Here is a 23,922-nt window from a genome sequence, read left to right as displayed (position 1 = left end):
TTTAACATGATCAAACCCAGAGAAATGCATAAATACATTCAAGTTAATTATGAGTATGGGGAAAACACCAGATACCTAAAAGCCTCTCTCTCATTCTCATGAATGAGGTATCTCAGGAAAGCTTGGAAAGATGTCCACTTGGACTCAAGGAGGCAGTGATTAGACTTTGGTCAAAGGTCATGGTCACTGTGACGTCACAAAACACGTTTTTGACACCAACTCAAGAATGCGTATGGTAATTATGGCAAAAAATGTCACACAAATGCCTGAAGTGATATTTTATGTCTGTCTGTCCATCAATGCCATTGCACAAATGTCCCAGTGGACTCAATGATGCACTGATTCCTTTTTGCTGGTCAATGTCGCCATGACCTCATAAAACGCATATTTGGACATAACTTGGAGTAATAACTAATTCAAACACTTATTAGAACATTTCACATTTCTAATAGGATAAAATTATATTTCATATCCCAGAGGTCAAAGGTCAACTTCACTGACATACTGTTCTAAAACACTTTTCTGACCCTTATTCAACACCATAACTCAGGAACAGCAGGGGAGACTGACTCTATTTCACTTGCGGTTGAATAAAAAAAAAACAAAAAACACATGAATGTAAGCTGCACTTGACTGGTTGGAAGAGACATAAAACCTTGAGGTAGTAATTCTGGTTTTGTTTCTCTTCTTTGAATCGCTCACTCGATCAGTCAGGATATTCACTCCTATTTGTGTTGCTGAAGCTGTCACCATAAACCAACCAAACCACCCAAGGAGATAATGGGACAAGAAGAGAGGAAAAACAAGGGTAAATATTGATGTGGCATTTCTAAGGTGGAGAGAGCTTCGTGACAAGTGGGGACCTGTCATCAAACTGTGTCTTTTGTTATTGTTTTAAGTGAGTGGCCCCCAGCGGCAGAATTTGCATACTGTATTCGATGTCTCACTTGTCTGTATGTTTGCCTCTTCCAGGCCAACTGTAAAGGCACAAACTATATACACACTGTCCATATACACTACAATAAAACATTTCACAAGATTTTTCTGACTCATGCACACATACACATGCAGACTTCCTCACTGGTGAGATCAGAGGCTTCTGGCACAAACAGGAAGCCAATATAATCTAATATCAGAGCCTGTTTCAGTTGCACACATCATCTCTTCTGGCCACACTTACTGTCAAATCCTCAAGAGCTTTATTGTGACCGTGTGTGTTTATTTTACTGACACAATCGGTAGGGAACGAGCGCCCATGACCAAACTTATGGCCGGCAGTGATGTGAGTGTACATACTGTAGTTGAGTCATGTTAGAGTGAAACTAACCGGCTATGACACACAGCACATAAAATATCAACCCACAGAGAAGCTTTGTTTGCTGTTTGCATAGCAGTCAAGGTTATAGAGACACTCTCACACACACACTTACTTAAATTCACACCTGTGCACATACACATGCAAACAAGTTAACCCAGGGTGGCACAGTGTGGCAGAGGCAGCAAAGGATTGTGGCCACTGCAGATGTGCACACGTTCAACACACTTACTCTCCTGACAGAACATAAACTGAGCAATAAAACAGTGTAGATACAGTCTAGACTAAAAACTAAAACTAAAAACTATCTAGAACTGCCGATGCTTTGCTGCTTTCTTTGAAACCTGTCCATCTCTGTAACCTTTATTTGAAAAGGAGTTTGGATCAGGTTCAACTACTCTACAATAAAACATTTTAAAGTGTGTCTCAACAGCCTCTGAGAAATGAATGTGGAGTTATTCATTTATGAATTATAGCTGTAGGTGGAGAGAACAATAACAATAGCGAAGTTGTTTTGCATGTATATATGCAGTGTTCAGTGTCTAGTCAATATGACTGGGGTGTGTTTATATTGTCTGCTCACCTTGAACATTCTGCAGTTTTCTTCTTTTGATTGTGCAGATTTACGACTTGCTGTGTGAACAGTTTGGTGGCTGTTTTGTGTCACATAAATGCTCCCCTCGTATTGTGCTCCGCTCTGTTTCTCCTCTGGATTTTGTTCTCTTTGCCAATAAAGTAAGCAGAGAGTTACAAACGCAGCTTGTCTTCAGAAATCCACACAGGAAGGTTGGTGCAGAATTCCTTCCAACTGCAACATCATTACATGGAATAAAGTAAAAAAGCGTGATGCTTGATTCCTAGAGGGTTTCATTAGACAACATAAAACACAAAAATCAACCATGAAGTGTTCCACGTGGTCAAACACCCATCAATTAGCAACACTACTCCCACAAAATATCCAGCTCATTTGGTCAGTGGATCAAAGAACTCAAAGTCTCCCTGAAGCAGATTAATATCTTAGCAGTGGGGAAACAGGGAAGGTTCCTGCAGTGAAAGTTATGAGTGTGAATAGCTGCAAGTCAACATAACTTCTTCAGATTACTGTATTTTGATTTGAATGTGTTTCTATTTTGGGGGTTTTAATGTAGTAATTTCATGACCAAAATGTACATGCATGGCATCTAAATAACAAGAGTTCTGATACACTTGTTTCAGATATACACTGAGATAAAAAAAAAACTAGACTGGATTACACACTATTAAAAAAAAAACAAAAAAACCCTGAAATCCAACATCATCATCCAGTCAAACATAATTCATGTATGCTGATCTGCTGTGGTCACAAAACAGGATTCTATTGGTATCGTCTTGGATGATGATGGATGTAAATATTCTTTATTTCTCAAATTTACAAGAAACAAATTTGTCGTCATGTTGTTACCAGAACATGATTTATTTAGGTATTTATTTATCTGCCTGGGAATGGTTGCCATTATGACAACTGTCACAGCTCTCTCACCACCCTCTTCCTTATAACAACTCACTTCTTGGGCAGCTAAATATGTTTCCCTTTGTTGTTATTATTATAGGAGAGATAAGAGAAAAAAGAAAAACACATAAATAAATGTGATCATCTTAAGGAAGGTCTCGTTTGTCTCCATCAGTTTTCATTCTGCCAAATAAAAAAGCCTACCTACATCGGAAACCCATTATTCTCTTCGACAAACACAGTGATTTAATGGCAACTTACCAACGTTTTACAACTTTTCTCTCAGGTCTCCATTATTTTGCAGACTGCTCTCTCTCTCTCTCTCTTTCTCTCTCTCTCTCTGTAGGCGGGTTTTCCGCCAGCAGGGTTTGGTTGATTCTCCAGGCTATTGATTTGTTTCGAGGGGAAGGAGAGGAGGAGGAGAAAGTGAAAGGGGAGGAGTGGAGGAGAAACCCCGGCCTGGTGAGAGAGAGAGAGAGAGAGAGAGAGAGGGATGTGATTGTGCGTGTTTGGGACGGGAGAGGAGAGCACAGAGTGATCACGATCAAGGCAAAAGTCCCACGGCGGAGTGAGCGCACCTTAATCACGTGGGGTGTGGATTTTGTCCAGGGAAAAAGTGAAAGTGCCGTCGGAGGGACTTCTGCCCGCACTTTGTTTTCCTCCTCTCTTCGCCTTTCCTCCCCCTCCGCCCTGCATTCCGCGGAGCAGCTGTGTTTTAATGCCCCTGCGCACCCGAGGAGGAGAGGAAGGAGAGAAGAGTGAGGAAGAAGAGGCAGAAGTGGAGGAAAAACAAGAAGAAGAAGTGAGAAGGCCTGGACACCACCCCTCCTCGTCCTTTGGAGGTCTGTCCACTCTCCCCTCCTGGCCCTGCATGGACGGGGATGGGGAGAGCCGGATGCTGTTGCCGCGGGGCTGAGCGCCTCGCCTCCCCGACTCTGGTGCGCCGCTTCCGGCCACTGCTGCTGCTGATCATCGCTCTCTGCTGCGGTGCTCACTTAGGTAACTAACTGCACTTTAACACTGCAACAACTAGTGGGTCTCTTCGACATAATCGCTACAAATATGTAATTTCACGCACTTTGTCATCCAATTAGCCCTAATTGCTATGCGCTGCAACAACTACAACCACAGTAACAACATGTATTTTCCGTCTGTTGCATTTAGTAGTGATCAGAGGTGGTTAATTGAGTATTAAGCGTTTGTGATCATTGTGTGGCCGATCCTAGTGTTGGGCCCAGTGCTGCCTGACAATGGCTCTCTCTCCAGCGGCAGTGCAGCAGTCTGAGCACGGATCGAGTTTCTCCTCCTCTCTCCTGGGCCGTCATTCTCCTGTCTGCCCCTTAATGGCTCATGGAGGAGGGGAAGAGAGGGTGACTACCTCTCCCCATGTCCATAACAGATTACAGATTTACACAGAGCAGCATAGAAGAAAATCTATCTGAGGGCAAATGTGATCATAAAAAGTTAAAATCAGGGCTCTGCTGTGGTGTAAATCTGACTAAACCTATTGTGGGATGCAGTTTCTGCTCAGTTGCATGATGGAAATTGATAAAATGCATCATGAGAAACAGTATCAAAGTGATTAAAGTTACACAAGGTAGACTCTGCAAAGGAAAAAGCATAAAGTAATGCTTTTCTGATTAGTAAATTCTTGTTTTTGTAGTTGTTTCTCTACTAATAATCGACAAAAGCAGAATCTCACAAGTTCAAATGTAAGCCAAATTTTGGGCAGAAAGGAAAGCAAAGAAATAAACAAAAGAGGAGCGTGTTCGCTGAAGGTTAAAAGGGTGTCTGTAAGGATTATTACCACAAAAACATAATATGACTCCTTTTCTGTTGCTATACAGACGATTCACTGTTTACCACACCGCCTGTTGGTTTTAAAGTCATTTGGTTCAAACATAGATGCATTTTTCATTCGGTGCAGGAACCAGAATGATATTCTCTTTCCAGAAACCAGCTCTTTTTGGCCAAGTCTGTGTGTGTTGCTGTGTGTGCAGGGGGTCTGCTGCTGTGGCGGCTGTCTGTTGACCAGTCACACCTCCAGTAATTAGTTTAACACGGCTGAGGCAGCGGGACAAAACCGCCCCTGCACTCAGCCTGGAGGGAACAGAGAGAGACCCACTTCACGTTAAAGACCCTCTTGGCACCTTCGGCTACACGTGCGTCACCTGGAAAGAATGTGTATTATTTAGTCTGTTTGGCCAAACGAGATGTTTTATTTGTTATAACTTGTACACTTGAAGGTATTTAGACATATTTCGTTGTTGCTCCAGCCGTCGGCTCCTTGTGTCTGTTTCGACAGGGAGGCAGGGATGTCGTAATTGTTGACTATTCTTCACACTCCTGATCGTCTAGTCGAGGGAGAGAGAAAGAGTGCGTGCTGCTGTGAGCTCCTGTAAAGCTCTGTGTCTCTATGCTTGGAGGGTTGTTTGTATGATTTGAGCTCAGTGTGTGAGAGAGTGCACACTACAGGGTGATCAATAAGCACTTCACAAGCCATTCCCTTGGTTGAGAGATGATCCCAGTAGATCCTTTTCTGATCTCTGGAGATCAGAGAAGTTGCAGGCTGTCAGACGGGGAGACAAAGAATCAGTAAACCAAGCCTGAGAGATTCAGCTGGTGGATCTTTTGACCTCTGTCTGATGGTGCCTCAGGATGTGGGGAAAGGAGATGACCACGGGGGTGAGCGGATCGGCCAGGGAATAAGACTGAAGAGGGCTTAGGGCTGGAAACAGATGAGAGTAGTGCTATGTAAGAATAGTGCTGATGGAGGGAAATGATTTCAGCTGAAAAAACCTAAGAATAAATGAGGCTTGAGAGAAAAGAAGAAATGTGACCCGTGAGATGATAAAGGCAGCTGGGAAAGGGGTGATGGAGTGAAAAAAGGAGAGGTTGATATTATGGTAGACCATGGAAGGAGTGGTGTGGGCATTGCTGGATGTTTTATTGTGTCTATATTAGATACTAACCCCAGGGGATGAAACAAACCAGGCTCTGGATGTGTTGAATGTGCATTAATTCCTCACATGAAGAGTTCTTTATTCTCTTCCTAGCACTGTTTTCAAGTCAATTTATCACCTCAGCTCGACTTAGCACAAATTACTTATTTATATGCATAGATTGGCTTTTCTTTAGAAGGTTCAACTTTGCATGCTTAGAAAGGGCACTTCGCAGGATGGGCTTCACAAACGGGAGATCATTGGAAGCCTTGAAGAGCAAAAACAAGAAAAGAAAAGTGCTGTAATATTGATGTTAAAATGTTACATCGTCATATGAAAATCCTCTTGTTGCCTGATGCTTTTACAGGGAGGAAAGAGAACAGGGTGAGTGGTAGAGGAGCACAATAGGAGCTGGGGTGAAACCTCAGCAAATGCTTGTTGACAGAAAGACTTTAACTTTTATATCAGTCAGTGGTTTGAACCCAAGTCCTTCAGTTACCGGGTCGTCTCCTTCTTGTTACGTCACCCTGCTGGGAAAATGTCAGTGAATGAGTGCTTTTGTGTGTTTTTAGAGCAGCTCATGATTCTGATACCTTTCAAAAGAGAATAAACCCAGTCTGATTAGATTGAGAGCCGTATTTAGGCACTGCAGGACAGATAGGAGGGAGAGAAGGAGGCTGTTGGCCTGCCAGTCAAAGACACAATGTGTCCTCAGTACTCCGACCGTCTGTACAGCGGTGGTTGGTATGGAAGGCAGCCTGTGTGTGTGTGTGTGTGTGTGTGTAAGAGAGTCTGTGGGTTGGTGTCACTATTTAACAGGCAAGAGAGAGATTCTGAAGTGTGGTGTGAGTGGGGGTCCGTACCCATTTTTTTAAAAACCCAGAGCACTACTGCCCCCAAATGGTGGCGATCAACTACTTCAAGCCCCCCAAATCAAATCAATGTATAAAGAAAAGCTGGGATTTGTCGTCTGCTTGTGTGTGTTACTGTATTAGTAGTAACTTGTGGTCGTTAAGTGATGATGTGACATTAAGGGAATCTGTTGATTTCAGTAAAAACCATGTTCATTCTCGTTTTGCTTGGCTATTAGGAGATCAAACCACCATCTGAAGATCACTGGCTGAGCGTTTAACGGATGCACGACCAGCATTCTTTTTAAGATAGCTATTTGTGTGCGTGTGTGCAGCTGCCCATACACTGCAGAGCCTCTCTCTGGCCTAATCTAATAGGGGCATGCTGTGACTGATGCATTAGGTCTGGTCTCTAATCTCTCTCTCGCTCTAACTCCCTCTCTCTCTGATGATCTATGATATAAAAGGCTGGTTTGACCCTTGTTACATTCAGAAATGTAGCAATAGATAAAACATCAGGCACAATTTCGGACCAAGACCTTTGTTCCTAATGGATATACGGGGACAGAACACTCATTGCATTTCCTCTGTTACTTATAGTATAAAAACTGGAAGTTGTATTTCATTCTTGATCATGTATTGTCTCTAATGTATTGTACTGCTAAAGCTACACAGGATCACAAATACAATACTCTCAAAAGTGACCACACACCTTGACCTATCTCTCTCTGTCTATAATACTGTATGTGCACACAGGTTGTATAAGCAATATTATCTCTCTCCTTGTAGGAAAACACTCTTTATCTTTTCACACTGGCTGCTCTTTGGTTTATTACACTTCAGCTTTATTACACTCACAGAGCGGCACCACTGATTGATCAGGACTTTCAACCAGCGGCCAGTTCTTTTTCCAGTTTTATTAGGTTGGATTGTAACATGCCGGTAGCATCGTGTGTCCGAGTTCAAAGCAGTCTGCACACAGTAACCTTTGTTGTCTTCTGTGTGCGCATGAGCTTTCTATTTCTAGTTAAATCCAGCTCTCAGTGCAGTACACACCTACATTATCAGACATGTGATTATCTTTAAGGCTGTTTTAGCTGTTCATTTATTATTATTACTGTTCGTGTAATAATATCACTTTGCTAACAATATTTTTGCACCTTTCCCTGTGTCCTCTCCAGGTCAGTGTCAGGTGCCCATCCCTCAGTGCCATATCCAGAAGTGCACCACTGACTTTGTCTCCCTGACCTTCCACCTGACACCGGCCGTGGATGGCTTTCACGTTGAATTTTGCAAGGCTTTACGTGCATACTCGGCCTGCACGCAGAGGACAGCCAAGGCCTGCCGGGGGAACCTGGTCTTTCACACGGCCGTGCTGGGCATCTCCGACCTCATGAGCCAGAGGAATTGCTCCAGAGACGGGCCCACTTCCTCCACGCACCCCGAGGTCCACCACGAGCCCTGCAACTACCATAGTCGCACCCAGCACTCCCACGCACACTCCCACGGGCATGCACACACACACTCCCATGCTCACGGCCAAGGTCACTCTCGGCCTGGGTACCTGTTCTGCGGGCTGTTCGGGGACCCACACCTGAGGACATTTAAGGACAGCTTCCAGACTTGCAAGGTGGAGGGGGCGTGGCCTCTCATTGATAATGACTATCTGTCGGTACAGGTCACCAATGTTCCCGTGGTACCTGGCTCTAGTGCCACGGCAACCAATAAGGTGAGAGGAGAACTGTTACACTGGGGGAAACAGAGAGAAATGGGCTTTTGGGGTCTAATTTGCTGTTATCAAGGCTGAAAGACTTTCCTAAGAGAGAGCACAGCTGGAGTAATCTAGTTTATTTCTCTGTGTGTATGTGTTAGAGAGATAAATGCTGTCAATTATGATCCTTACTTGCTTTTCTGTGCTTCAGAGTAAGAAATCTTATCAATGTAATGCTGGAAAATACCCCTTCTCTCCCTGCACTACATCTCTGTTTCTTTCTGTCTCTCTCTGAGTCACAAGTGTGAGGCAAACAGCCCAATGTTGTGACTTATCTCTTGTGACTGAAGCAGTGTTGGAAACCTAACTTGGTTAATGGCTGCACATAGTCTAACCTCTAATAACATGGAATGAGATGTGTGAAAGGACCCACTGTTTACTTATGTGTGTGTTTGTGTGTGTGTGTGTGTGTGTGTGTCATAAGTGGCACTCCTTGCATACAGCTTAAAGCACTATATGTGTTAAAGGTCCTTATCCCTGTATAACAAGAAACACACACACGCACATCACCAAATGGATGGCGAGCCACACAAGGTGATCTTTGTAGCGTTAAAGAAGCTATGTTGATGTTTCCCCCGATGATCTGCCCTCTAGCATAGTCGATAGCTTTAATTATTAAAACACATACACACCCATACACACACTTAGTAACGCACACACTGACAGAAACATACACACACACACACACATTAAGGAAATAGTGGGGTTGCTACACTGTGGAGTTGAAGGTCTGACCTTGTGTCAGAGGTGGGGCAAGTTATTAGTCACGATTATTAGGGACACACACACACACACACACACACATTAACAGCCTTCCAGGCTTAATGGCCTGCCAGGCCTCATTCCTCACGGCTGTCATGTGAACAAAGCAGCCATTCACCGGAACTATGATGCTAGTGCTAACCGTAATGCTCACACCACACCCTGTATCCACTCACCACTGGAGCCATGTGTCTTTTTATGTGTGTGTGTGTACTTGTGTGTGTGTGTGTATACGTGTGTGTGCACATGTGTCAGCATGTTTGCATAGCTGTGTCAAATTACAACTTGTTAAAAAGTCATTTAGTCATTTCTCAAATTCACTGTGAGAGTCAATAACCTGTGTAATGGGTGAATGTTAATATTTGGGAGTGTGTGTGTGTATGAGAGAGAGGGAGAGCTATTACCTTATCTTTAGGGCTGCAACCATTGATAATACTCATTATCACTTAATCTGTGATTTTTTTCATGATTAACTGTTAAATGGTTTGGTCCATAAAATCCATGAAAAACAGTGAAAGTGCAGTTTTCACTTTTGTGCAACCAAAAGATGCTCAGTTTGCACTGACAAAAACGTGGATATGCTGCAAATCTTCAGCAGTGAATGTTGCTTGCTTGAAAAATTGGTCATCAAAGTAGTTGCGGATGAATCAGCGATTCATTCGATTTAATACTTTTCCCAATTGATAAACCATTTAGTCTGTTAAATTTCCAAAAATAGTGAGAATTGACAACAATTTCCCAGAGCCCAAGGTAAAGTCTTCAAGCTGCTTGTTTTGTCCAACCAGCAGTTGAAATCCTAAAGTTATTTCTCTCACTGCCATATACGACAAAGAAAAACACCAAGTCCTCATCCAGGACATTGCAGATCTTCCAAGTAATCAGCCTATTGTTTCCTTGCTGAAAGCTGTGCTTCTGTATCTTATGAATTGACTTTGGTACTGTGAACTGTGTATCTAATGTCGCTACAACTTACCTGATGCTCCCTCTTTATAGATAACTATCATCTTTAAACCCTATGAGGGTTGTACGGACCAGAGGGTCTATCAGGCCGTCACAGACAACCTCCCCGCTGCCTTTGATGATGGAACCGTGAGCAGTGGAGACCCCATCCACATTTCTGCTGGTGCAGAAGGTGCAACGGGGAAGGTCCGGGCTCTGTGGATCTCTGAGCGCAGCCCTGGGCGCCATGTGGAGCTGCACGCTGGTTACATTGGTGTAACTGTAATTGTTCGCCAGCTGGGCCGCTACCTGACCATGGCAGTGCGGATCCCAGAGGAGCTGGCTCAGGCCTACGATGCCACCCAAGACCTACAGCTCTGTCTGAACGGCTGCCCCAGCGGAGAACGCATCGACCAGGCGGGGCATCTTCCCCTGCCCCTCTCCCCTTCTGCGCTCGGTCTCCAGCTTCAGCAGCTGCGTCGGCCCAGCTACTCCTCACAGACACAAGCATCCCCCTATGTTGCCATGCAGGTTTTTGGTGTGGAGGGGGCGAAGGAACACTGCAGGGAGCAGCTGGAGGTGCAGGACATTTACTACCACTCCTGCGTGTTTGATCTCCTGACCACCGGGGATGCTAACTTCACTCTGGCGGCGTACAGCGCCCAGAAGGACATGGAGAGTCTCCACCCGCACCGGGATAGATGGAGGATCTACCCCCGCAGCTCTGCCACCTCTACCTTGCACTCCGATTTTCAACCTATGAAACGGCTCGCTCTGCTCCTGCTGTGTGCTCTTAGTGTGGCACTGAAGCAGGAGTAGGAGTCTTTGTGTGTGCCTGCATGTGTGTGGGCTTGTGTATGTGTGTGCACTAGAGAGAGGTTTGGGAGTTTTTTTTGCTGAGCACTGACACAGAGCACTGATTCCTCTCTCATATACAGAGGAAACAGCAGGCTGGACAGTTACTGGGAACTAGTCTTTTTGTAGAAGATGTGGCAGAGCTCCCTGCGGGCACAGGAGACACTGATGACAATAACTGCATCTTACCTGGCAGAGTCGGCCCTCTGGGAAATAACACAGGAGATGTGATGATGGTTTCCACAGTCTGTCACCATCTTTGGATAGGACACTTGACAATGACACAAACGTACCTGTGTGGGTGAATTGAGTGTGTAGATGCACACTCCAAACTGTAAATAGCTTGTCTTCAGTGCACAGTGTAATGGCGTAGAGTTTTTTTTTTTTGTGTCATTTGATGTGATTTTTCTTCAATACCTCAGTCAGAGGATGTTTGTTTTAACAGAAGCACTTTATTTAGATTTTTTTTTTTTTTAAAACAAATCCACATCAGTGTTTCTTCCTCACACTTACTGTCCTCCACCAAAATCTCCAAAGGCTTACGTTTTTGAGACCATCAATGATTTTATTTTTGAACCTTTCAAAGTAAAAGTCTGTTGAAAACAAGTAGCTGCCATTGTTTTGTTAAAATACATCATTCTTCCAGTGGCTGATTTGGCTAAGCATCTCATTTTAAGTCAGTCAATGTGAGTTGCTCTCTTTTGAATGTATAATATTGTCACAGCAAATGCCATTAGTACTATTTTGTTGTTGTATGAATTTGTTGTTTTTCCTCAGCCCTGATTTCAAGTGTGTGTGTGTGTGTGTGTGTGTGTGTGTGTGTGTGTGTGTGTGTGTGTGTGTGTGTGTGTGTGTGTGTGTGTGTGTGTGTGTGTGTGTGTGTGTGTGTGTGTGTGTGTGTGTGTGTGTGTGTGTGTGTGAAAGTGAGTGTGGCTACATCAGTGTTTTTTTAACAGTTGGTGACATGCTTGGATGTGTTTTCATTTCCTCTGAGAATCACGCTAGAGGTATTCCCACCTTCTGACGATACCGGCTCATGTATGTTGCTCACTGTGTTCTTTATTGCGTTCATTTGAGCCAAAGACAGATATTGTATGGTTTTTATGTACAAAGGAAATCATAACTCATCACCTAACCAGCACTCTTGTTCTCCTCACACTGTCTCCCCCTTTTTTTAATATTGCTACTGTAAATTGTTTTACTCCTACTGCCAGAAGTGACAAGCTGCTCCTCACTGGGATACATGTAAGATACTGGAGTGTAGACAAAACACTGCAAATCACTGAGAAACCTTTACCACACTGTCTGCTGAGACATGTGCTTCAGCAGTGTGTTGTGGGAAATGTATGCCATTTGATACCTGATACAAATGCCAACCCTTAAGACTATGAGCCTCTTTAACATGTAACATTCAGTATAATTAAGCCCTGTTTGGTTGGCAGTATAAGCTTAATCTCAGTTTTTGGCATTGTGATCTCTTAAATCATGTGTGAGTGTCAGTTTGGTGACGAGTGGCTGGTCAGTGTTGAAATACTTAACTTATTTATGAACGTAGTGTCCTGTAGAGGAAGTTAAGCTCCATATTCTTGCTGTTGGATAATAATTTAAAAATGTCAGATGTGATTGTACTGCCACCTAGTGGTGCTCTGTTGCTATGTCAGTGTGTTACTTAAGGCGCTCAAAAAAAAAAACTGAAAAAACTGTGTGCAAGTGTTTTATTTAAAAAACAATAAAGTCAAAATGTTCCAAGCGTATTTCCTGTTTATTAATTACACATTCACTGGAAAATTAAAAAGCAAAACAAAATGATGTGCTTCTACAAACCACCAAAGTCCTTGAGCAAAGTTTTCCTCACAATATTTTTAATAATTCAAGGCATTCAGAATTGTAGATGAGCAACAACAACACGCAGAGCTTCTCACAAACACACACACACACACACACACACACACACACACACACACATATAACAATATGTGCACTAACCCATCTGTGTGAGGTTAGGTTTTGATCAGATACCAGGTTTGGCCTCACAAACACAAATGTGTTTTCAACGGCCACAGTCGGCAACACCTGGGATGTCAGTGAGAAAAAGCTGAAAAAGGCGCCACAAAAGATTTGTAGCATCTGAAACCTGCGACTCCTGTGATCCTGACAGTGGATGAATTGTCATTTATTCAATGAGATTCCGATCCAAAACTCAAGTTAAGACCATTATCATAAAGCCAACCACAACAGCGGGCTGTGCTCAGCTTCCTCCAGTGCAGAAATCCTCACTTCTTCAGACAGGAAAGTGTTCCCTTCTCTGGGTTAGTTTTCTTTTCAAGGTTACATGGTGCATCAGAAGCCCTCCAATGGCGACCAATCTGAAAGATCAAACATATTCTTAGCATCTTTAAAATATTTACTTATTATTTCAGATAATACAACGTGAATGTGAGGGAAAACCTGGCTATTTTCCTTTTAAGGGGATTTTAGTCCAAATAAGGCACATACTCATCCTCTTACCACTTAATAACAACGTAAGTGGTCATCAAAGTGTTAAAGATGATGAGCTTCATGAGAATGAGTCTCATAAACAGGACAACCACTGTGTTTGTCCAAACACCAGCACCTGGAGATCAAACCACACAGTCCAACATAAGGAACAACATCTGTATGAATAACAGGGATTTTTTTAAATTGCAAACAATTAAAACATACCTTCCGTGTCTTCAAATTCATTGCATTTCTTATCCTGGTGAGCTGCGATTATAAAAAGTATTGAAGAGAAGTTACTTCTATTTTCCATTAATGGAGAAAGTGGTATCCTCACACATGATCGGCTACAGTCCTACCTGATGATGCCTGGTGTCTCCTGATGACTTTTGGGTGTCGCTTGTGCCTCACAGAGCAACTATACGACGGCCAGTCATTGGTTGCCACAGTGATGAGCACCACAGCGCTGTGGCCACGATGCTTCCTCCTTACATCAATGCTGTTGGTCATGTGGCCTTGTGAGGGTGACCTCCAGCTGACCTCTAGGTGTCCTCTCTTGAAGTCGCTCACCATGCAGAACAGCAGGGTCCAGCCCAGCCTGTCCCCTGAAAGGTGGACTGGAGGGGCCAGAGATGCAAGCCTCAACAAGTCTCCCTCAACCCCTCCTAAAAGACCACGGAGGACAACATGAAGAGGATTTAATTTTTAATTTATGGCTATATATATATATATATATATATATATATATATATATATATATATTATATTTTAATATTTTTTGTGGCTATATAACAGAAGGCTATGAAGACAATGCCGTGAGGTACAGAAAAACAGTATATAGTAGCTTGTAGTAGTTGTAAATATGAGGCATTTTGTTTAATATTCACGTTAGTTGCTTATACAGACAAAATTTCTAACATGGTCATCAAAATAAATATATATATATATATATATTTAAATCTGTCATACTCCAAATAAATAAATTATTATCAAATTATTTATTTTCATGCTGCAATCTGATGTAGTAACTCCAGTAGAAAGAGTCAATACTCCTCTATAGGCTGCCACCATTGATAATTCAAAAACCTAAAGGATGAAGGAAGCGGGGTTTGGATGTTGTACAGATTTCAAAGCTCTTTGAGGTAATTTTGTGATTTTGGGCTATATGAATATTATTGACCTGACTTGAATTGACTTTCAACAGCTCTGGATTAAAGTCACACACGGTGGTCATGCTTTAAACATTCTTCTCAACAGAGTGATTTGGGTTTTTCTCTCCTGGATGATGTAAAATAAACATCATAATCATGCATTAGAAATTAGAAACTCTTACCTGTCCATAAATAGATGATGGGAAGGTAAAATAGACCCCTGGATGGCTCAGTCATGTCTGCTTTAGTTAGAGCAGCTTTAGTGATTACTTCCTTGTGTATTTGTGCATGTGTTTCTGTGTGTGTGTGTGTGTGTGTGTGTTTGTGCACTTTGTGTACATGTGAGTGTGTGAAATGGGGGCACGCTGTTTGGCTTTGCCAAGAGCATTGCATTGTGGGGGACTGACATGTCTCATTGTTGTGACCTTACGCTAACAATGGGACCCTCCACACCTCCCGCCCCAGCGCACAAAACAAGCTCAAACACACACACAGAAAGAGAAAGAGAGGGAGACACTGTGGGCTCTTACACAAATGAGGCTTTATCTGCATGTATAAAGAGCGAGCAGGACAGTCATGTGGACAGCAGAAAGTCGGTGAAGAGTCATTTGAAAAACTGGAGACGCACCTGCCTGTGGCTGTTAGACCTGAGGTAGGAAGCTGATCATATCAACGCACCCAGAGCATTAGACATGACTCTAGTAGGGTACACCTGCACACACACACACATGCACGCACACACACACACACACTGTTTCATCTGTGACAACTGTGTTTCAGTGTGTTACATTGTGTCTGACTGTATTTGTTCCAGCATAGATTCATACATCAGCCTTTGTATCCACTAACATTACCTGAAATAGACATAAGACATTATTCATACACAAGACTGTTGTGTATTAGTACAAGTTTACATGGGAAACTACATTGTGTAGCTCTCTCCCTCTCTCTCTCTCTCTCTCTCTCTCTGGCTCTCTCTCTCTCTCTCACACACACACACACACACCAGTAAGGTTTTTGCTTATGCAGTGGGTGGGAGCTTGTAAGAGAAAGTGAAACTTAACAGCAGAGAGACATGAGGGAGTGAAGATGAAGCCAGACTGATTTAGGTAAAGCTTCCGACATTTCACTCCTCTTAAAACATGACCTATAAAGCAGACACAAGACAAACATTGCTTCACTAACTGCAAACTACATCTGTGTGTTTAACAATTAGGTACATTTCTGGTTTCTGGGCTGCTGTGACTAATATAATCCTCATGTTATTAGCATAGCACAGCACAAGTACGGGCTATGGAGCCTGAATTGAACTGCAGTTATGCTCCTGCAGCTGTTGTCACCTTACAGTTATAGCTGTGTCCTCACATTGTTTTGTCCGCATGGAAAATCATGTGGTTCCCTCAACGCACGTTTGAGTCTCCTTCAGCCTGTAATTTGTTGCTGTCTGGTCCCAAACTGTCACTTTGTAGACATAAACACCTTTACTTCGTGGGTAGAAAGAGGTCAAATAAGGTGGTCAGTCAGTATAGCAACCTCTGAAGTCACGGCCACAACCATTTAACCTGGCACACAGACACGTTTTTGATTGGGTTAGAATACAGGAAGAGCAGCAGCATAGGAGTTGTTTCATTGAGAGACGCTTGTCTTAATCCCACTCTCATGTCTTCCAGGTTTAAGAAAAAATAAAGCCACATTCTGACAGCGTGGCATCTGGACAAGTCATCCAGGCAGCCAATCAACACACACATCAAGTGGTCCCATCATCGCTCCTCATATTGGGGATGTGATCAAGTTCAACACTAGCTATCAGCCTGTTATATGTCTTTTCCAAATCAGTGGTTGACTGACATTTCCTCCACAATGGCCCTAGTAAGACTCGTGGTGCTCTTTGTATTCCACGTGTCTCTGGTTGGGTGTCAGCCCAGCCAGAGTTCACAGGCGTCAAGCACTCCTCACCTCACAGGAGAACAGTCTCCAATGGGATCCGGTGATCTGTCCTTCCCTTGGAGCCGTCTACGCCTGCCAAGGTATCGCCATTCACACAGCCACTTGTTTTATACCTACATACAGGGAATTGACAAAAAAAAACTGTTGGACCTCTGTGTCTGAGGCGTTGATTTAAAAAAAATCAACACATATTTCTTCATCTCAGGTACGTCATTCCTCTTCACTACCACCTCCTTCTGCACCCCAACCTCACAAGTCTCAGTTTCACTGGCTCGGTGCAGATCCAGATTGATGTCCAGAACAACACGAACTGGGTTGTGTTACACAGCAAGGGTCTGCAGCTCCACAAGGTCACCATATTGGACCAGAACCACGCTCATCTGTCCGACCAGGTAACTACAAATGCAGAGCCACAAGTTATTTATCACCGTTCCTTACATTGGATCTAACTTCTCCCTATCTCCCCATGCTTGTTCTAGGTTCTTCCAGTTCTTCATAACCCTTTCCATGAGCAGATTGGTATTTTCTCTCCCAGGGTGCTCAGCAGTGGGCAAAAGTACTTTCTATATATTGAGTTTGAGGCAGAGCTTGGAGAAGGCTTCTATGGCTTCTATAAGAGCACTTACAGGACGAGCACAGGAGAGACCAGGTAAGACCAGATCGATTGTTTCACAGTACGCTTAGTGAAATATCCGGTACACATAAATGCAGTTTCCAACTAAAGCACAGTAGTCCACTGTCTACACGATACAAAGAGTATCTGCTGGTTTCTCTCTTCAGGACTTTAGCTTCAACTCACTTTGAGCCCACAAGTGCTCGGATGGCATTCCCTTGCTTTGATGAGCCGAGCTTCAAAGCCAACTTCTCCTTACGGATCAGGAGGAGTCCAGAGTACATTTCTCTGTCCAACATGCCTGTAGTGAGTGTTGCACGTATGCTAGTCTTCACAAAAGCTCAAATGTGTGTGACAAATGGCTACAATGAACTGCGAATGTATTTCAGGTCAAGACGGTTGAGGTAAACGATGGACTGCTCGAGGACCAGTTTGATGCGAGTGTAAAGATGAGCACGTACCTTGTAGCTTTTGTCATCTGTGACTTCAAATCCGTCACTGCAACAACATCCTCTGGGGTGCAGGTGCGGTCTTCCTGACGATCTTTGAATTTCTTTCATTTCTTGCCAACAATATTTACTTTTTCAGGGACACATTTCTTCTTGTTGTTCATGCTCTGTTGTATATCTGTAGGTGTCCATCTATGCTGCTCCTGTGAAGTTGCAGCAAACCCACTATGCCCTGGAGGTTGCTGTCAAAATGCTAGACTTCTATGACGAGTATTTCAACATCCACTATCCTCTACCCAAACAAGGTAACCTTTGTTCGGTATTGCTGTAAATAAGCCCCACAGCATTTCCTTCTTTTCCACATATTCCCCGTCACTTTCTGTCCCCTGACCTGCTGTTTTCCATCTCCCAGATCTGATAGCCATCCCAGACTTCCAGTCTGGTGCGATGGAGAACTGGGGTCTAACCACCTACAGAGAAACCAGTCTTCTCTTTGATCCCCTCACTTCCTCCGTTTCTGATAAACTCTGGGTTACCATGGTGATTGGCCATGAGCTCGCCCATCAGGTGAGAGTGTGACACTGCCTGGACTCTAACACCAAACGGGGCTTAAGTGCTTGTTTAGCTCATAAATCCAGTCATTATAAAGGTTGTTAGTACAAAGCGCTGAAATTCTAAATCGATCATGCCTGCAGTGGTTTGGTAACTTGGTGACGATGGAGTGGTGGAACGATATCTGGCTGAATGAAGGATTCGCCAGATACATGGAGTACATTTCAGTCGAGGCCACCTTCCCCAACCTCAAAGTGGTACGTGCCTGGTTTAATCTGATAATTGACTTAATTCATTAACGGCAGTAGATTAATATCATGCCAAGCAGAGAGTACTGACGATCCTGTTCTGTGCACGATCTTGCAGGAGGAATATCTGTTGCACGCCTGTTTTGCAGCGGTTGGTCATGATTCGTTGAACTCCTCTCGGCCGATATCCAGCCCGGCAGAGAACCCCACTCAGATCAGAGAGATGTTTGACACAGTCTCCTATGAGAAAGTATGCTTTTGTGTTATACGTGTGTTTTGCTCTCAGTCACAAAGAAGGTCACACAACTGAACATGACAATTCATTGTGAGTCTGTGAAAATGTTTTACCTGCAAAATCAGACACAAATAAACCATAGTGCATTTGAAATTAAACAAATTAATACCTCTGCTACTCTGGTCTGATTGGCTTGATACTTAAAAGAGTTTGAAAACAGCCTCTAAACTCACACCTGTGACTGCATAACTATTGATATTATGATAAAAAAATTCTCATCTTTCTCATTGTTTATGACCAACATAATTCAAAGTGCTTTGAAACCAACCTCCAGCATAACCTGTTGTGATTAGATAAACCTTTTCTCTCTCTCCCACCAGGGAGCATGTGTCCTGCACATGCTGCGTCACTTTCTCACAGATGATGTCTTCCAGAGTGGGATAGTACGATACCTCCGCAAATACAGTTACAGAAATGCACACAACCAGGACCTGTGGGACAGCCTAGCCAACGTACAAACACAAATTACATTACTTGTGAAATTCAGTTTGTAATCCTGTGTCTTCTTGTAAATCAAAAAGTTAAGGGGCTGCCTGCCAGAACTCTATTTGAAGTTGAGTAATCAGACAAAGAAAATCATGTATATCGTATGTTTCTGCATGCATATTTGTTAAATGTGTTTAAAATTGTTTTTAAAGATTTTTGCCCATATATCATCAAGCTAGCATATTTTACGTTCTGCTAAGCATTTCATGTTGGATGCTGTAGTGTCTTAGATTTCTGATTTGTGTTTGCCCTTCTTCCAGACTGTCATTCTTTCCTATTCATTTCATTATGGTGCATAATAATGTTACTTAAAGTGGGTAATCAATCAAAGTGAACATCATGTCTGTTTTATTGCCATCAAAGTTACGTTATCTTTGCCCAGTAATGCAATTGAAAATGATTTTAAAAGAATACACTGCCTTGCCATGCATCGATAACTAAACTTTGGCAAAGATAAAAGCAGACATGGTGTCTGTTGTGATGGGTTACCAATCTCAAACATGTCCAAAGTCTCTCTAAGTTGATTTTCCTACAGTATAGAATTGAATTGGAACCAATAGCGGCCGTAAACGTGGAAATATCACAGTCAAACTCTAAAACACTGTGGTGCACTATGGTCATCCGCAGTGTAAAGTTCATGTGATTTGCAAAACTAATGTTGAAAATCATTTTGTTCTCCAGACATGTTCAGAGGAGGATTTCATCTCTGGTAAGCACTGTTACAGCAGCAGTCAGGCCTCCAAGAATGCAGTGAGTAAACATTTAAACATCCACTAGCTGACCTGTCATCATGGGTTTCCTAGTTTTGTGATGTGGTCACATGTATTGATCTTTGATTGGCTCCTACAGTACCTGTTTGCTGGAGAACACCTGAACCTGACGGCCATGATGAACACTTGGACTCTGCAGAAAGGTATTCCTGTGGTAACTGTCACGAGGAAGGGCCCCCGTCTGCTGCTTAGACAGGACAGGTTCCTGAGGACAGTGTTGCCGTCAGATCCTCTCTGGTCCACGCTGCAACAGGGGTGAGCATGCACATGCACTTGTACGGTATTATTTAGTATTTAATCTACTATTCCATTCACACTGTATGTTGCTGTGTTTTTACTTATGCAGCTACTCACCCATTTACCGACACAATAATATTAAGTATCTCGCTGGTTTGAACTTTAGCTTTTACTTTTTCAAAATGATATTCTCTTTTCTTGTATAGTTTCCTTTGGCACATCCCTCTGACATACAAGACAGACGCTTCCAACACCATCCACAGACACCTGATGACAACACACTCAGGTAACAGGGCAGAGAGAGTTTCTTGAATATAATTCATACATGTCTTCATTTTTGCTTTGGCATTATATTGTTTTCTATCATGTTGTGCTATTTAGACAGTATACATGTAGGAGAGGAAGTCAGCTGGGTGAAAATAAACACCGACATGACTGGCTATTACATGGTTCACTATGAGGACAATGGTTGGGATGAGATGACCAAACTACTGAGGGAAAACCACACCGCACTGAGCTACAAAGACAGGACTCACTTGATACACAACGCCATGCAGCTGGTGACGTAAGCATAGATGTGTGTATATGCGTTTGTGGGTCTGTATGTAGATACACATAAACAAAACAGCTTTGACTTTCCCTAACTTTTCAAAAATTCTTGTGTGTCTCTAAAGGGCTGGTTATCTGCCACTCAATAAAGCCTTAGACCTGATTGGTTACCTGAAAGTGGAGACACACACTGTGCCTCTCCTCCAAGGACTGGGTTATCTGGAGACCTTTTACCATATCATTGAGAAAAGAAATGAGGTCGATCTAACTAGCAAACTGGGGGTAAGAAGACAAGACAACACATTTAGTATGAATTTAAGTCATTATGAAATGCAGGTTTAGTTCATGTGAGATGCTGTTTCTCTGTGTCCTTTCCTGCAGACGTACATCCTGCGATTTTTCCGTACTGTCATTGACCAGCAGACGTGGAGCGACAGCGGTTCTGTGTCAGAGCGACGGCTGAGGTCAGAGGTCCTGTCACTGGCTTGCCACCTGAATGACCCTCCCTGTCTGCAGCAGGCTCGTCAGATCTTCAAGGACTGGCTTCAGGCCAACGGAACACTAAAGTGTGTCTGTCTAAATTATATATTAACACACGTCATTATCAGTCAATAACTGCTGATACATCTCACATAAAGCACCTATTCCCTGTGCTGGACTGGACAATATAATGTGATATTTCATCCTGTCCCTAACATGTGCATGTCTGCTTGTGTTTATCCTAGCTTGCCCACTGACGTGGCAAAGACAGTGTATTCAGTTGGAGCTCAGGATGACCATGGCTGGGCCACGCTCTTACACACATACAACAACTCCCTCTCTGCAGCACAAAAGAGTAAAATACTGTTTGCCTTGACCTGCAGCAGAGAGACAAACAAACTGTACAGGTACATCCTCTCCCTATTACATTTTTAACACAGTTAATGCTGCCACCATGTGGCAAACATGAGGTATTGTATCACAATGCTGACGTATCCAATATTTATTCTGTGTCTATATTACAGATAAATAACTCCCCTCAAGTGACGGCAAATAATGTGGTGTTCATAGAGCAGGTTGTATTGAGTGTGTTTGTGTTGCAGACTGCTGGAGCTGGGTCTGGAGGGGAAGGTGATTCGTTCCCAGGACTTGTCCACGCTCATCCTGATGGTGGCCAGGAACCCACGGGGACATCACCTCGCCTGGAACTTTGTCAAAAAGAACTGGGACACACTGGTTCAAAAGTTAGTGCTACAGAATGGAGATGTTGTGAATGACATAGTAGTGCAATCCAAACCAAGTGATATTATGGAGATGCAGTTTGCTTTTTAAAACATTACAATAATCAAGCCGTTGCTGTGAGTTGCAAAAACTTTGTGTAAACCAGAAAGTTCCGCATTTTAGTGGCCTGCTGTTCCACTTGTTCAACAAGGAGCCAAACAGGTTTTTGATTTGAAGACCTGATTATACCACAAGCAACACATTGGGTAGTTGATTATGCAACTATGAAAGCCAGTAAATACCACTGTGTGCATATGCAAAGTGAGATTTTAGTCTGTTAATGTCCTATAATCCTGTTGTCTGGCTGCTTTGCAGGTTCCATTTGGGCTCATTTTGTATTAGAAACATCATCATTGGCACCACAGGCCAGTTCTCAGCTCCAGAGGACCTCACTGAAGTAAATGGGCTCTTGAACTAATCTATATTCTACGAGACAAGTTGGAAATGCATCAATATTTCCTCATGCTAATGATATTGGCTGGTATTGGCAAAATCCACGACATTTGTGAGAGTGATGAGAATAAAAGTCCAAGTGCTGTGATCTTATAAAACCCACAGCATTAACAAATTTGTTCTAATAGCCTTGCAAACCAAAACAGGAAATATTTGTGAATTTACACGTTTAAGTCAAATTTTCAGCTTTATGTTTGTGTTTTTGTAAATGTGTGTGTGTTTAATCCCCAGGTGCAGTTGTTCTTCGAGTCCATCAAAGAACAGGCGTCTCAGCTTAGAGCTACTCAGGTTGCCCTGGACAATGTGCAGAAAAATATCCGCTGGGTTCAGATGAACCTAGAGACTCTGAGAGCCTGGCTGAACAAGCAACTGAAGTAAAGGACGACGGAGAGAGAGAGAGGAAGAGAGAGAGAGAGAGAGGAAGAGGTGCCGATTTGATAGCGCAGAGAGGATATTTGTGTGTTTTTATTTGCAAAGTTGACAATTTTGTATACACACTGTTGCCCATAAAGTTGGAATAAAATGTTTTTTTACCTCTTCTCATGAAATGATTGTGACAATGTGATTTATTCTTGATAAATAAAGTGTATATCCTCTCAACTTTATTGATCAAACTCTTCCAAACATATCACAGTGAAACTTAAACCACAATTAACCTTTGCAAACTGTGTATTCAGGCTGTAACAAAATTGGGGGTATTGAACAATTATTCCAACTTTATGGGGCAGCAGTGTATAAAGCATTTTGTAAATTTTCAATGAACTTAATTGTTAGCCAAAAAGAAAAGTAATTGGTAGAAGTGGCAGCTGCATAGTGGCCTAGCAGTGTGTGTGTGAGGAACACCATGGGTGTACCTTCTTTATTTCGTTGTCTCTGCGCACCTGTGTGTGTGTGTGTGTGTGTGTGTGTGTGGGAGAGAGAGAGAGAGATCCATTCCAATATGACACACAAATACTGTGTAATGGATTCTTAAATAGACAATAAAAGGGTTCATTGCACCTCCTGGTCCCTTAGTGTGAGTTGTGTTAACTGAAACATGGCCTGTCTTTGTGTTAACTCTTTGACTTTAGACTTAGACTAGACTTTTAGACTTTTCTTTATTGATTCCCCATAGGGGGAAATTCACATGTTACAGGAGCAACAATAGAAAAAAGAAAGAGTAAAGAAAACAGCAGTAGAAAATAAGCAATAACAAATAAATATATGTTGGTTCTGCTGATGTGGTTCCCTGGTTCCTATGGATCCTGGTCCTGGCCCCGCTGATGTGATTCTCCACCAGCCAATGGATGTGTGTCTGTCCAAGGCTACAGCCTGTCCGTCCTTGGGAGCTGGATCTCTCCTTCACTGTGGTGCTCCCGGAGGTTTCTCTTTTCCCACTGGGTTTTTTGAGTTTTTCCTTCCCGAAGAAGGAGGGTCATAAAGGGCAGGTGATGCCTCGGACTGATCCATTGGCCTCATCGACTGCTGGACTCTTTATTAGATTGTTTGTTCGCTTACACTTGTTTATTTC

At 42.9% G+C, this 23,922-nt stretch overlaps 2 protein-coding genes across 2 annotated transcripts; both read left to right on the top strand.

Moving 5' to 3' along the window:
• The first annotated feature begins 3,304 nt into the window (after positions 1-3,304).
• rgmb (repulsive guidance molecule BMP co-receptor b) lies at positions 3,305-11,388 on the top strand. The gene is made up of 3 exons (XM_070834204.1): positions 3,305-3,803; positions 7,779-8,326; positions 10,124-11,388. The coding sequence occupies exons 1-3, from the start codon at positions 3,686-3,688 to the stop codon at positions 10,886-10,888; spliced, it is 1,431 nt and encodes a 476-aa protein (XP_070690305.1). The 5' UTR covers positions 3,305-3,685; the 3' UTR covers positions 10,889-11,388.
• A 4,835-nt stretch (positions 11,389-16,223) lies between these two features.
• erap2 (endoplasmic reticulum aminopeptidase 2) lies at positions 16,224-22,960 on the top strand. Its single transcript, XM_070834149.1, has 20 exons — positions 16,224-16,580; positions 16,706-16,892; positions 16,980-17,149; positions 17,281-17,419; positions 17,503-17,637; positions 17,747-17,867; positions 17,975-18,129; positions 18,258-18,371; positions 18,481-18,612; positions 18,978-19,109; positions 19,825-19,893; positions 19,993-20,168; positions 20,357-20,436; positions 20,532-20,715; positions 20,825-20,981; positions 21,081-21,265; positions 21,425-21,586; positions 21,782-21,922; positions 22,275-22,356; positions 22,644-22,960. The coding sequence occupies exons 1-20, from the start codon at positions 16,372-16,374 to the stop codon at positions 22,788-22,790; spliced, it is 2,877 nt and encodes a 958-aa protein (XP_070690250.1). The 5' UTR covers positions 16,224-16,371; the 3' UTR covers positions 22,791-22,960.
• The last annotated feature ends 962 nt before the right edge of the window (positions 22,961-23,922 follow it).

Source organism: Pempheris klunzingeri, chromosome 7, assembly GCF_042242105.1.
Source record: "Pempheris klunzingeri isolate RE-2024b chromosome 7, fPemKlu1.hap1, whole genome shotgun sequence".
Taxonomy (NCBI): domain Eukaryota; kingdom Metazoa; phylum Chordata; class Actinopteri; order Acropomatiformes; family Pempheridae; genus Pempheris; species Pempheris klunzingeri.
This window is presented reverse-complemented; position numbering and strand designations above follow the sequence as displayed.